This window comes from Planococcus citri, chromosome 2 (assembly GCF_950023065.1).
Source record: "Planococcus citri chromosome 2, ihPlaCitr1.1, whole genome shotgun sequence".
NCBI classification, from domain to species: domain Eukaryota; kingdom Metazoa; phylum Arthropoda; class Insecta; order Hemiptera; family Pseudococcidae; genus Planococcus; species Planococcus citri.
Window position 1 is genome coordinate 69929459 of NC_088678.1, and position 15768 is coordinate 69945226.

Here is a 15768-nt window from a genome sequence, read left to right on the forward strand (position 1 = left end):
GAATCAACAACTTTTGGAATGGAAGTGAAAAAATTTTCGCAAATGTAAACAGTTTCAAAAATCTGCTGGAGGTTCCAGAACTGCTCGAAACGGTTCAAAATCGTTTCCAATCGATTTGGTGTGTCGGAATAAATAGGATATATCCAAAATTTCAACAATTTAGGTCAATTTGGTGGAATTTTGACTTTTTCTTCTCATTTTTGGACCTTTAATTTTAAAAAATTCACCAAAATCGAATTGGCTGACCTGTTAATCAAAATGACCGGCATTTTTTTATATAGTGAGGCAAACGATTTTTTTGGCAAGTTTAATTCAAAATGTTCACTTAGAATGGACACTTTGAAAAAATGTACCTACCTCAGAGGATCGAGAGTGCGTAAGAGAGCAAGGGAGGGGGCGTTGAAGATTCACTACTGTCATATGCCCGACTAACTGCATTCAAGATTCAAAATCTTGTGTTTTTCAGCTTGATTGAATTTTTCTATCTGCATTATCCTTGTTTCTACATATTCTTCCAACTTAGTGCGGATTTTGACCAAATTCAGCAAAAATTTTCATTTTGAGTTGAAAGTTACCCCCAAAATTGTTTAGCTCCAGAGGTGTCCCTGCTGGAAGGGAGATTTGAGCTTTCAAAAAAGAGTCATTTTCGAAAAAATCCAGGTTTTTTCGCTCTTGTCGCTGTACACCCCGTTTTGGGAGGAATAAAAGTATTTCAGATTCTGCCTCAATCAATAAAATTTTTTACATTTTTTTAAATTGGCAAAAATTATCAAAAAATTGGTACAACTACGATCCAAAATATTTCCCCAGTTTCAGGGATGATATCTTTCAATATTTTGGCGTAATTAATGCGAATAATATTTGCGGGGCCGTCGAAAGGGGGGGGGGCAAAGTGAGCAATTTGTCTCGGGCTCGCGTTTTTTGGAGGGTCTGAAAAAAGAAGGGCATGTGATGAAAGAAGTCCCTGTATTTTTACTCTCACAATCAGAGCATAAATTTTCGAAGGCTTCTGCCTTCACTTTGCTCGGATTTATTTTCTTTTTCAAAATTGAAATTTCTAAAAAAAATATCATTTAACTTACCTAGTTTTAAAGTGAAAAAAGAACTTCTCGCACAAGAAGTATCTTCGAAATGCAAAATTTTCAAGAACTTTCCACCTCACTTGGGGTCTGTTCTTTATTTTTTTTTCATCAAAATCAGCATCCTAAAAAAAATCTTTCAAATTCTAAAATTTTAAAAACCAAAAAATAAACTCCTTGCATCAAAAAGCATTGTTTTTAGTTTTCTCAATACAAATTTTCAAAAGTTTTCGCCTTTGCAGGGTTTTATATTCAAAAATCGCGACCTTTTTCCAGTACCCTACCCCTTTCCCTTTCTCAACGAAAAAAACTTGAGTTTCCAATAAAGCTCACACTTTTTTTTAGGGAGTTTTTAGCCGACTTTCAATAGTTCCCATGTACCATAAAAAAATGTATGAAATAACTAAAAAAATACCTATGAAAAAAATTGAAAACTTTATTTTTAATTCATGACGATTTTTTAGCGATTTTTTGATGATTTTTGGTAAAAATCGCGACCCTTTCCCAACTTTTGCGACCTATCTTCAAAATTACGATTTTTTCGCGACTTTCGCGACCTGGTAAACACCTTGCTTTGCTTCGCTCCGGCCGGTTCTCTCTTATTTTCAAAATTAACTTCCTAAAAAAATCGTTTTTAAGCCTCTCGAATTCAAATTTTCAAAAATTTTTACTGTACAGCTTCACTCGGGCCAATTTGTTACTTATTTTAAAATGAAAAAAAAACACATTTGGTCCCCCAAAAATCCAAAACAGAAAATAATTTTTTTACAAGGCACATGAATATGATAGCCATTGGCAAAATTTGCATTTCCCCCTATATCAGTCGAACCCCCTCCCCCTCCCTCAAAAAACCTCTATCTAGTTTCCTCCCAGAAATAATGTCAAATTATATTCGCCTCGGGCCCTGAATATTTGCCAAGAAGAAATTTTCAAAATACGAATTTATCCAAAAATAAGCGATTTGCAAATTACTGACCGCTCAGTACCTAAAAGTAGTCTTGGATTTTGACGGTAATTGTAGCATAGATGAACGCAGATTCCCAACCTACGAGAAGGTAATTTCATTTGAAACTGGACCATTTTTCCCAAAATAGGTTGTGTAGCGACCAGAGCGAAAAAACCAAATGCCTCCTGTTTGAGGGTCCAAATCTCCCCTTTAGCAACACCTCCTGAGTTAAAAAATGTTTGTGGGGAACTTTCAACTCAAAATGAAGGTCGTCAAAATCCGTCGACCTTTTTTTTCGCGATCCAATCCAGGGTAGCTTGATTCAATCTCGCAGTGTCGTTAAAGTAAAAGTTACTGAGTGAATTGAAAAAATACACCAATTTTACTTTTTTTTGCTATGAGTGTAATTTTTATCAACTATTTCATGAAATTCGTCAGAAAGAGATCAAAATAAGACAACTGAATAAATTTAAACTTTTTTTGATGTTTGGAATTGAAAATTGAATTTCTTCGAATTTTGATTTTTTTTGCGATGAGTTCATTTCATCGAGTGAATGGGGTTTTTCAACTTTTTCAACGGATACGTAAAAATAGGGGTCAAATGGGTCAATTTCACCAACCAAATTTTTTTTTCATGTTTTAAATAAAAAAATCGCACTTTTTTTCGCAAACTTTCATTTTTTAAAAATCGACTTTATGAAATAACGCCTTCCCAATTTTTTAATAATGTTGTTCAGTGTGAAAAGTTGTCCATAATATATTTTTTTCAGAATTTTTGAGAGTCGGAACGATATGAAAACTGAGTTTTGAAACCTTTCGAGCTAATTTTTCGTACGAAATAAAGTGGCAACACTGATTTTCAAGATATCACCAAAAAGCTTTTCAAAACCCCTAACTATTGGAAAAAGTTCCATTTTGGTAGGTATCGCGATTATTGAGTAATCCACTGCTGAAATGAATGATATTTCAAGTTCACTGAAAACTTTGACACCCCCTAGCAGCCTTTAAAAAAGGGCTAGAGGGCTGCGATTTGCGCCATTGGTCATTGCTTCGGAAGGTATTTCCACAGGAAAAATTCCAAAAAAAATCGCCGACACCCCCCCCCCTTTTCCACTTCTTGGTTGAATTGACGTGAAATGACCTAGAGAACAGTTTCCAAACCCTTGGCCAAACTTAATCTCATATCCTGTCCATCAATTTCCATTTCCATTCCGTTCATCGACACAGTACCGATTACATCACCACCACCACATGCTACACATTCACATCCGGGGGCATATCGACACCAAACGAATATGCACATAAATAAAGTATGATCTCAGCACTTGAAGGTATAATAATTGATTAGCTCGTATACTCGGACATTTTGTATACGAGTACATTAAATATTTTCACATTTACTCAGAGATCACACATCTCGCAGCATCCTACACCACGAAATCCGGCTCAACGGATCATTATCTCCAGAACACGACATAGTAAACTACGATACGTGGACCGGAGGGAGGAGATCCAGGGAACCTACAATGTCAATGTCACGTAGTACAAAAATGAGTAAATTTTTTTCCAAGAACTAACCTTTTGGTAGCCCATGGACACACATAACAACGTGGCCACTTATATACTCGTGGTAAGTGTATTACGTACAGCTCTCAGGTTTCATCCACTCATGTGCCAGCAGTAAGTAGTGGCATAGCACGCCGAATAAATTATCATTTTTTTTTTTTACGTTTCGCTCTCCATCTCTCTTGTCTTTTTCTGTCCCTGTTTCTTGGCTGGCGATATCGCTACCTATATACCTAAATATCACCAATTTATGTAAGTTCGCGACTCTTCAAAGAGATTTCCTGTTAAATTTTCAAGGCTACGAGAAGTTCGAGAGTGCGAAGAGGTATTGGTAATCGACTCGTACATATACGAGTAGGTAGGTCTCACTAAGTATACCTATACCTCTAAGTATGTGTACAAGTGAATGAAGACAGGCTTCTCTTTCCCCTCGTCATCGTCGTTATCAGCATATTCGCAGAGTATAGGTAAACTTGACTAAAAATGTATACATTAGATAAGTATCGTTGGTCTTCGCATATACACGTCGTCGTGATCGTCTTCGCCGATACCTAGGAAGGTACATATTTCTTCGACTCGGTGGTTTTTTTTTTCACCTCTGTGTCCAACACGTTTGCACACGAGGTAACCAGTTGGTCGCGTTTTCTCGCCAGATACGAGTAGATACTTTCGAGTACTTCGGGTGCTGTTGTGTATTACAACAATCTAGCAAACCATCAGTTTCGTCGTAGCCTTCGTCGTCGTCGTCGTCGTGATCATCTAGGAATTTGCGATTCGCGAATCTGCGCCAGAGCAACAAGTGCGGTATCTCTGGGATGCTCATAGGTGAAAAAAATCATCCTCTTGTTTAGTTCTGTGTCAATTTTTGTTACCCTAAGTACGTCATAAAACCTACGTAGGTACGTGGTACGTATGCTGCGTGAAAATTTCGGGTATTTTTTTTACTCTCGATACCAGCTTGGTTAATTTATCGCTACGAACGTTCGTTATTTTTGTCGGGTTTCGATGTACAATATCTGTACACTGTGATTGTACATAGTGGTGTTTTCATCGTAAGTACACAGTACATCGTACACGTACGTATACAGAGAGAGGCCCTAATCGCGAGCATATCTACCTATACACAAAGCTGTACTGCAATATACGATCGTCGTTTATCGAAAAAAAAAAAATACCTACGTATAAAATCCGATTAATATTTACATAAAATTAACGCGCGTGGTTTTTTCACTCCGCGTCTCTCTCTCTCACTCTCTCTGTCGTACCAACAGCTGTCCTCGCGATTCGCGATTCGGGATTCGGGATTCGCGTGTTATCAGCAGTGCCGAGTGCCCCCCTGTGTTATTTTGGCGCGTGCTTTGGCCGTCGCCGCGCCGCAGATGAATCGAGGACGCGGTTAGCGGAAGGGGGTTTCCTACAACATTTCAAAATGTTGAAGAAGATTCAATCGGCGGCTCTGTTGAACGCATTCAGTTTTCAGTAGTGATATGGCGCTTACAACATCCGATTCTATATCAACCTCGTCGTCGTCTTCGTCGTCGTCGGCTACCCTCAATGGGCCGGTTACTAAAAAGCTACCAATACGTCTTAAAAATTATTCAAGTAACCAAGAGTATTTTGATAGTCTGTACTTGAATGCAAAACAGGTAAATTTTCAATTTGGTTCAACATTTTTACGTAATTTATTTTCATACGTTTTTCTTTTCCTATACTCATCGTAATTTTACGTAAAGAAGTATTTTTCTTTTCGTACCTGTACCTTTATAGACCCCTATTTAGAATTACTACTCATCTATGTGTACTCATTTATTCGATTCTAATTTAAGTGTTTTTCTTTTATACGCTAGTCCGCAGCGACTCAGGTAATATTTCTATTTTTTTCACTATACCTATTCGTTTTTTTGGTTTATTTTTTGCATCGTTATTACCTACCTATATAGAATAGTAGGTACGTAATTTGAGTTTAATTCGTACCTCTCACGTCTTGTTCCGGTGAACGTGATGAGGTGAAAAAAATATTAAATGTAGCTCGATCCGAATAATAACAATTATTGACCACTAGATGATCGAATTCATCACTACCTATCTAGATGTGGCAATTATAAGAGATCGTAGCTTGGCAACAAATGCACAGCTAGAAATTTGGAGGGAAATACCAAACAACTCTATACGTAGAATCGACAAAAATATAGTTCAATATTCTCATAATAACAGGTCGCTAGGAATAGAATCAGTTTCCAAATCGTATCTTCGATCCAGTTTTTCGGTATATTATTCGTATTGTTGAGCAATATTCGACCACGAAATCATCTTATAAGTAGATCGTGGATCGAAAAATTCCACAATTATTATTCAAATTAATACTACTTATGATACAAGATGGGTCTTATTTCCACTCGAACGAAATTGTTTTCGATTTGATCCCCCACCCTTCACTCTGTATCTGACGAAAAAATAAAATACTTAGATAAATTGTATCGAAAAGAAATAGACTTTGAATTTTTCTAAAAAAAGCTTTACATTTTTCAAGAGTTCAACTCGTTTGAAATCATCAAAAATATTTAAAAAATGATAAATTTCGAACAAAATGCTACTTATGATTGTTTTATTGTAGTTTCTTCCGTGAAATCTGAATAAATGATCAGTTTTTCGAGTCATTTCGATCAATTTCAAGTTTAGAGGAGTCAGTTAAAAAAAAATTTGCGAATTTTATTGATCAGTTTCCTAGATTTTTAAATCCATTTTGGAATTTATACCATGAATCACCGTTCCCCAGGTACTGATTCATTTCGGTCTAAAATTAATCTCAATGTATTGAAATTGTTCATATTTTTCAGTTTACAATTTTTTTTTTTCGAAAACAGAAATAGAGACGCTTGCAGAGGGGATATTATTAGAAGGGGTGGGGGGGGATTGAGCGATCCAAACCATATGACTCCTACTCAATCCAACAATCCCAACATGATGTAATTTTGGTTGGAAAAATTCAAGTAATGTGCTTGTGCAGCATAAAGTCGTGTACGTATCTTTATAGGGAAATTGGTTTTTGACGAATATTGTTTCAATATAAGACGTTGAACGGAAAACTGCATGAAATAACATTCATGTTTTTCACGCTTAATTTCTTAATTAGGAAGGAGTCGCTGATTTTATCGAGAAAATAAACATACTCGTACGATATAAAACACGTATTTTCTACGTTCGGTTTATTGTGTGCGAAAATAATAATTTTTTTCAAAAAAAACAACAACAACAACACGCATTAATTTTTTAATCAAAGAATGGTAGAAAAATATCAAATACCTTATTTTTGTCAATTTTTACGTTTTTCTCAATTTCTCAATAAGAAAATTACCCTCATTCCCATTCTGAATTTAGCCTCGCAATAGTGAAAAATTTACACCTAAATATTTTCTCTGCTCAAGTAAAGATCGTTTATAGAGTCCTCCCCCCCCCAAACCCTGAGAAAAAAGAAATTTTGAATTGAATCTCGTAGGGGAAGAAGAGATTATAAATTTTAGTTTTGTGAATTTTAACGTTTGAAAAATAATAAAGACGAAATGGATTTTTTAAATGTTAAATTTTTATTTTAAATCCGAAAAGGAGGGAGCCAAAATTGAGCTTAATCGAAAAAATACACAACTGGATCCCAAAAAAAAGGGGTTGAACGCAATCAATTTTCGTGTAGTGAGTTTCAAAGTTTCACACTCGAAACTGAAAAATAGGTAAATAAAAAGATCTTAAGATTTAAATCAACTGAGAAGTGATTCAACGTGAAAGTGTAATTTTGGATTTTTAAACGTGCAAGTTTCACTTTCGAACCCCAAAAAGATGGAGCTAAAAATCATCTTACAAGGAAACTTATTGAATTAACCAAAATAAATCGAAAGAGCATTTTCTAAAACGTGCATAATTAGAATTTCAGTAGCTAAAATTAATATTTTAATAATTTAAAAATTATTTAATGTTTTTTTGACAATTTTTAAATTTTTTCATTAATTTTTTGTCCAGCTGAAATAAAAATTACTGAAAATAATCACTTCATTTCAACCCTTTTGTTCAAAAACTTTGAGCTTGAAACCATTCCATGATATCTTTAGCAAAATTTCAAATTTCCAGGGAGCCTCGAAGATGGCCAAAAAGCTATGATTTTTTGATTTGATTTTTTTTTTCAATTTTTCTATAATTCGCATACCTGCCTATTTAGTCAGAAATTCAATTTTGAATTGCCTATTCTCGCTGGAATTTCGCGGTAACCACCACGAAAACGACTAAGAAAAGGGGTCTCAATAAACACCAACCAACGTTATAAGAACTAAAGTTAATTTTTGGCCATTCCAAGACAATTTGAGTAAATTATCTACTGGGGAAAATTGAAAACTCCCTCACCGAATTTGAACATTTTTTTTTAATTTTTTCAAAATTTATAGGACGATTAAAAATTTATTTTTAAACTCACGTTCCTGGAATTTCATAATAGCTTCCTAAAACAGTCGAAAGAGTGCTCCAATAAACACCAACCAAACTACATAGCTGCTAAAAGTCCACTTTTGGCATTTCCAGCTCAATATGGCATTTCTGGAGAAAATTGAAAACTCGTTGAAGGCTCCAGAATACCTCAAAACTGAAGGGCTTTCGAACTGAAGAGTTGAAAATGATTTACGTACCTAATTAGTCAAATAAGGCGAGTTTGTTCAGTTTAAAAAACAAATTTAAAAAATATCTTAAAAAATTGTAATTTTCTAAAATTATTCACCAAAAATCCAAAAATGAACTCGAATCCTTGAAATTCTGATTACGTAGGTTTTGGGAAATGGTCTTTATATCTAGCTTGGTTCAATCAAAATCGAAAAATGCCAGTTTAAAAATTTCCCTTGTTCGTTGAGAAATTAGAAAAATTTTCAAATTTCGTGCTCAAAATGAAAAAGTGAAAAAAGGAGGTCTGAAATTCATCTCGGTTGAGAAACACTAATTCAAAAGACACCTACACGATTTCAAGTTTGATAAAATTTTCAAGCCCAGGGCACGAAATGAAAAAATAAAAGGAGAAAGGAGGAATACAAAATATCTCATCTCAAATTATTTATTCACGTACAATTGGAGCAAAATCTTCCATAAATTCACAGCTATCGTAACGAATGCTCCATCGAAAAAACACCAACGTTTTCTTAATGATCGAAAACAAACCTTCTGAATCAATTTAAATACCTAAGCACGATGAAATTTGATATAAGTGCTTCCCAGTCCAAAATTCAGTACACACTATTCTAATTTTCAAATTCCCCCTCCTCCAGCAAGCAACTCGTTAGCATAACAAAAATGTACAAAATCTCAACATTCGTTACTTCGAATTCCTTAAAAAACTAAAAGAAAAATGTTAATTTTAAATTAAAATTCCAAATTGCCAAAAAAATACTCAAAATCAACAAATATTTTTATTAGAAAAAAAAAACACTCATGAATACCAAATTATACCTTGGAATTTTTCCAAAAATCGTCCATTTCAAACATGATCAGAAAAAAAATTAAAAAAAAACAAAACAGTTTCCTATCTTAAGTATTCGAAGAATTTTAAATTACAAAAAAAATAATTTTGTATATTTTTTCATTTATTTCAAGTGATACCCCAGCCAGCCGTATTTTTTCTCCAGAATTTAGCCCCACTGAAAAGTTACTCCAGCCTTTTCGTTTCGCTTGAATTAATGGTGAAAATCAAAATAAAAAAATTTATTATCTTCTCTGCATGTCAAAAAAAAAAAAACGTATCAAAAATGAAAAAAATATTCAAAATTTTCATCTTCCATAATTTTTAAGTCACTGATGATAAATTTTATGGAACTGAGAAAACGTTCAAATTTCCACGGCTAAAGTACGAGTTTGAATATATAATGTCATGAAAGAAATCTACATTCGTTTAAGACAAATCAAAATCAACGTCATTTCCAACATTCAAAGGCAAATTAAAATTAATTTTTAAAATTTTGAGATCCATTAAATTCAAATTAAAACCCAAAATTCAACACTCGCAATTTATTTCATTCAATAAGACCCATATTCTGCCAAACCCCTAATTATTCCTTCAATAATCTCTTACGTTTTATTAAATTATGTAGGTACCTAGGTACTTTTTTTATCGTCTTGGATTTGCAAAACACTTCCAAATTACTTTCATCTTGATTTTCTCACTTCGAAAAAATCGCTCATCCCATCCCACAACCTTGGCCACACAATCGATGTCGATAAACACCAACAAAAAAAATCCACCTCATCTAATCAAATTATCACCCTAAATCGTCTACAACATCCCACATCTACACAGATACCTAATCGTGCGGATACTGGATAGCTTTAGCTTTACTACACAAATACGTATATCTCTGTCTGTCCTCTTATACCTATAAGTACAACCTACACACTCTCTCAACATACAAGGGAAAAAAATCCCCTTCATTCTTCGCATTTTACTCCAACTTTGGGTATAGTTATGAATTATTAAGAAGACGATAGGAGATGAAATTAATCTTTCAACACAACCAAAGTACCTGTAGTAAACTTTTATCATAAATAACGTCGCATCGAATTCGTTTGAAAAAATTATCCATCCGAAGGAAAAAAAACTTTCTTTGATTTTTTTTTTCTTCTCGTACTCGTGTTTCGACGAGCACCAACATTCTCTCGCCCACTAAATCCACGATGTACCTAACGTAAGTTGGTAGTAAACTTTGACGCGAATAAAATTCAGCATATACGAAGATATCGATGATAGACGCTAATTGATACAGGGAAGTGGAAAAATTTACCTGGCTTTATGGCTGTATGGTTGTTTGGCGATGAGTCGATGGAGACGTTTCGTTGGTTCGATGAATTTTGATAGAATTAGCTCTTCACAACGTACAACAACGTATCGTTTTGATTATCCTATTATATGGTCTCGTATTTCTCATCCAAGTCCTGTAAAAGTAAAATAAATTGAAGTTTGTTTATTTTGATTGTAAATCTATCTATCTATAATTTTATAAGGATTCTTAAAATGGGTTTCGTCGATACGCCCCAAGGTATGAGAATTTTCCAACCGATTTCGATTCTCCCTCGTGAAAAATGTTTTCGATGAAATAATCTACGTCGAGTCGACGACTTCGATGTAGAGTGAATTGTTGAAAATAATTACTTTATTTATTAGGTATTAGAATTTATGTGCAAATGGTAGATTTGGGTATTTTCCATTAATTTGATACGCTAGTGCAAAAAGATGGAAACTTTTTCAACTATTGTATCCTCCAAAACCTGGAATACTCGTGTTCAATGTTCAATGTTGTTAATATGTATGAATAATTAGATACCTACCTAGAGTCCTAGACCTATATACATATTCTTAAACAAAATTACTTCTTAGGACTTAGTTAAAGATTTGAGTGAGCAGCGTCTCATTCTCAATTGTGCAAACCTCTAAAATTCGGCAAGAATCGCATCACAAAGAAGAATTGGAGCAGAATTTCGACAAAAATCATACATGCAACGTACGAATATAGGTGCAATGGTGCATGGTAGAGTAATACCCAAATATACAATTCTTGGAATTTTTTTCATACCTATTTTTGAATACGATCGCGAGTAACAAAAACATTCTCAAACTTGCAACTACTATACGTAGACACTTGAAAAAATTACACACCCAAAAAATTTGGTTATTGCATCATTTGTTCGCTTTATTGGCGTCAAATTATTTAATTGAAATTTCGAGTACTCAAGTAGCTACATATCTATTTCAACACTCTATGAAAGTGTATTGATGACATAATCAGATGACTGATTTTTGGGTACGTAGTACGTACCTACTTATTTTAATCGAAATGATGTAATACGAGCATAAATAGTTTATGGGCGAGGAATTGTCGGTTTTCGCCCATTAGAACCCTCTTACGAGTAAAAAAATTATTCAGAAATCATTCGAGAAAAATCAAAAAGGAAACACCAACTTCATTCCATCATAATACGTTTGATTTCAACGAAAAAGTAATAGAATTTGGAAAAATTTAAGGCGTAGACCAACACCCTCTCCTCCCTCAGTATTTTTCACGTCAATTAGCCAGACGATGAGTCGAACAAATTTTAGAAGTGGGAGAGTTGGAAACAAAAATGTTGAATAAAATGTTCAAAAACTACGCTTTTATACTTGAAAAAAATTCAATTGTTCTATTGCAAGTTTGGTAATGAAATTAAAAATCGAAAATTCGCAATTTTTTGGTGTTTCTTTTTTAGTTTTTTTGGCCTTTGAAAATCAAATTCGAAAAGAAAACGCGAGGACGAAAGCTTCAAAAAATTTACAATTTGTGAGGTACAAAAAAACCGTTTTCAATGTGAGAGAAGTTTTCAAAGCCAAAATTTTGTGTTTTGCAGTATTTTTGAATAACTTCAGTTGGAGAAAGGAAAAGGAAAATGATCTGGCTCGAACGAAACGAGAGCGAAAATTTATAATCATTCAAGAAATATTTTTCAATTTGGGGAGGGGGATGAGACCACCCCTTTCGTTCGGCACGCTTCTACGTACCTAAATCACAAATGGATCGAATTAATTTCAGAAAAAAATGTCTCCAACATTTCAATGACAGAATTAAATAATCAAGTTACCTAATTTTTAAAAATTTGGAACATTTCCGACCTCGAAAATTTTTAAAAATGATTCTGAATTTAAAAATCGTGTAACGCGATTTCAATCATCGTAATCAATTAAAATCATACACGAAATCGCAATACCAATAATTCGTATCAATTTACACAAAAAAAAAACAAAACATGTCTCATTATAAGCCTCACACACTTCACTTATCAGAAAATCCTCTTTTTTGTTGCACACTTCTCTCAAGAACATTTGATCCTCGCCGAAGCAATTAAGACCAGTCAAAAAAAAAACATTACTTCAATGTATAATATCAAAAACAACCTGTTACAGGATACAACAATAATTTTGTATGTAAATTGTAAATCTACCACAATAACGTAATTTGCGGTATTTAACGAAATAAAACGCACAGTTAATCGCATTCGCAATTCCTTATTATGCGTGCTTATTATATACACTCGTAGTCGTATGTATGTAAATTGTAAATGTAGGTACTTCTACATAAAGGTAAACGTAAGTTACTTATATCTTGGTGTGATAATTCATTCGACCCGACGTGATTTCGTGTTGTTTCAAATTTCATTGATAACATCGTCACATCGTCGTAACTTCACACAGTAATTATTTGAATATATCTGTGCTCAATCACAAGGTACTTATAGGATGTACCTACGCGCGTACAAAGTCGTAAAATACAGATTATTTTTCGACGAAAAATATATATTTTTTTTTTAGGTAGGTAGGTGACACGGCATCGAGACAATTCAGCAATTTTTATGAAAATTTAATACCGAATCATTTGTAGAAAATTCACATTTCGTGTATTCCGATGAGATAACTTGTATTATATAGGTACGAGCTATACGATACTTCTTTTTTTCTGTCTTGTCATAACAATAGATAGGTCTAGGTACCTAAAAGCTCGGCGATTTTTGGCCAATATAGACTTTTCAATTATTCAATGTCGGACGAAAACTTTCGCATTCGCTCGTAAATCGAGTGCTATACAGAGAAGGACAATTTATTGTCATTGGAAATTTCATGAGGAGACAAATTTTTGTTATTTTTTTCTTCGGTTATATTTTTTTAAAATGTGTTTTTTTTTGTTCTTAAGAGGGGCAGGGGAAGTGTTGTGAAAATCTCGACTGTTTAGAAATCCTTCAATTCGTAAAAAATACCTGATAATTTCAAAGATGGGAAAATTCACCTTCAAACACTTTTCACAAAAAATAATATGTCTGACTTCACAATATTATAGTAGGTACGATTTCTAATCCCAAAATTCAACGAACAAACCGTCAAGACGTAGTATTTTCGCACTCCATCGAAGAGTTTTAAAAAGTTAGAAAAATTTGTGAATTCGATGCCTATAATAAGCACGCTTCTTCACATTTCACTTAATAATTCAATTTCTTTTGGAAACTAATTTCTGCCTCTTTTAAGTGGCTAATCAACTTCGAAGCATTAGGGGTTCCCAAGTTATGAGCAACATGCGTATAGGCATCATTTCTAATTCACTCTCGTATCATTTTTCCACGATTTTGTATCCCTTTAAAACGGAAGTAAAAAGACTGAAAACTGTCTACGATGGGTTTAGTACGTACATAGGTCGGGTTAGATGCAATTATCCAGTCCACATTACGTCCTTTTTGGTTATAATTCCCTCGAGACCCAACTTTCTTTTTTTTATTTTGATAATTTTCAACTGCGAACATAAAATAGAAAGGAGGCATCTCGGGATAGCGAGTAAAAATTTTCAACAACTTTAAAAAATTGAAAAAAATGAAAAAAATTGAAATTTTTGTCATTGTTGAAAGAAGCAAAAAAAAACACCAACACGTCCTTAGAATGAATTTTTCTCGGAACAGATTTATTCTATATTTCATTTCAAAATTCAAATGGAAAGAGATTGTGAATTAAAATCAAAAGTTTTTTTCACATCATATCCCCCCCCCTTATTACCAAAACAAAGAAAAATGCTTCAAAAAAATGGATGTTATAAATTTTTTCGAGAAAATAACATACCTATTTGTTGGATTTTTGTGAAAGAGGAAAAATTATTATTTCTTCGATGCTTGTTTGCATAACGGAGGCCTGAAAACATCCTATTTTCTAAACTCGATGGTATATCAGAAAACACAAAACAAGGTTTAGGATAGAGGGGGAGGGATCCCTTCATTTCAAATACGATTCATACGATTATGTCCCTCATGCACGTCTGTATTTTATTGCCAAAAAGGCCACTTGTGATATTCAAGAAAACTTTTTAATCAATTCGGGTCATTTCTATAGGAATTGGGAAAATTGATGACAGGAAGTTTTGTATCACACATTTGATCGAATATTAGAAATAAAAATTAATCAATATTTATTCATTCGTTTTTATTCGAGGAATTGATATAATTTTTAAAATTAAATTATCATTGGAATGGCGAAAAAATTCCAAAAAATTACTTGAAATACCTTGAACGTTCCAATATTACAAAAAATGTTAGAAAGAAGTTAAATAGGTACTCGTGAAATTACTAAAAAATGGATACCTATGTTAAAGTGAAAAAAAAAACATAAAAAATTACCAAAAAAACACTTTTATCAGAAGTCTCACATAAATCATGGAAAAGTCCTGAAAAATCTTATAAATACCCTAAAATTGGTCGAAGAACTCTCATTTTGATTTTTCCAGCCTAAAAATCCAATTTTGCCCAACTCCCCCTCCCCTCCTTAAAGAAATCCTGGCTACGCTATTTAATTCATGAATCAATAAACCATGTTTTACAGCTTGAAAAGTCAACGCTGTGAGACAAAGTTTTTAAAAATAAAAGAAAACTCGAATTTGAAAATTTTGGGGCATTCAAGCTCTCCCTTTCCTCGGTCCATTTCAAGATCTTTCTACTGCAAGCATTTTGACGAAAACTATCTTTGCAACCTAACAAGATAAATTGAAATTTTGCACTCATCGTCGTCGTTTCCTTATAAGCGGTAGAGGCCTGTTGGTCTGTCTGCTATGGTGTGGAACTTGTTGAGGATGAGCCTGAGGTATCAGTTAGTTTCCTCCTTGGTCTCCCTCTGCATCTTTTCTCCCCGTTGGTGTATATTAGAGGACCTGTTTCAGCGATCTTGTTTCCTCCATCCTTTCGACGTGATTTCTCCAATCTTTCCTATACTTTTTTATCTTCTCCATGACTGGCTTCACTCCGAGATCTGCTGTTATTTTCTCGGATGGGACTCTGTCTCTGAGAGTCATCCCTGTCGTTCTCGTCATGAATTTCATCTCTGCTGCCGTTATTCTTCTTTTATCAGATTTCTTTAGTGCGCATACCTCGCTTTCATAAGTCATCATCAGTATTGTGAGGGTATTGTACACCTTCAATCTTGTTTCTTTTTGCACCTTACTGCTTCTCAGGGTCCTATTTATCAGTCCACTGACTCGCAGGAACTTTGCAATCTTTCCACCGACATTTACTTCTCCCTAGTATGATATCGTGTTTTCCAGGTATTTTACTGCTTGTACTGTCCTCTGTAGTTGATCATAAAAACCCTTCGATTTGTTCCTCTTT

At 33.9% G+C, this 15768-nt stretch overlaps 1 protein-coding gene across 2 annotated transcripts in view; it reads left to right on the forward strand.

The window, feature by feature from the left end:
• Positions 1-4099: 4099 nt before the first annotated feature.
• The window catches only part of Nos (Nitric oxide synthase), a 147662-nt gene continuing 135993 nt past the window's right edge, over positions 4100-15768 (forward strand). The window contains exons 1-2 of one of the 2 annotated variants that reach the window (XM_065352720.1): positions 4100-5237; positions 5439-5453. In XM_065352720.1, the coding sequence (XP_065208792.1) occupies positions 5079-5237; positions 5439-5453 (174 nt within the window). In that variant the 5' untranslated portion in view covers positions 4100-5078. The remainder of the gene's footprint in view (positions 5238-5438; positions 5454-15768) is intronic. The other variant, XM_065352721.1, reaches the window with a different exon arrangement.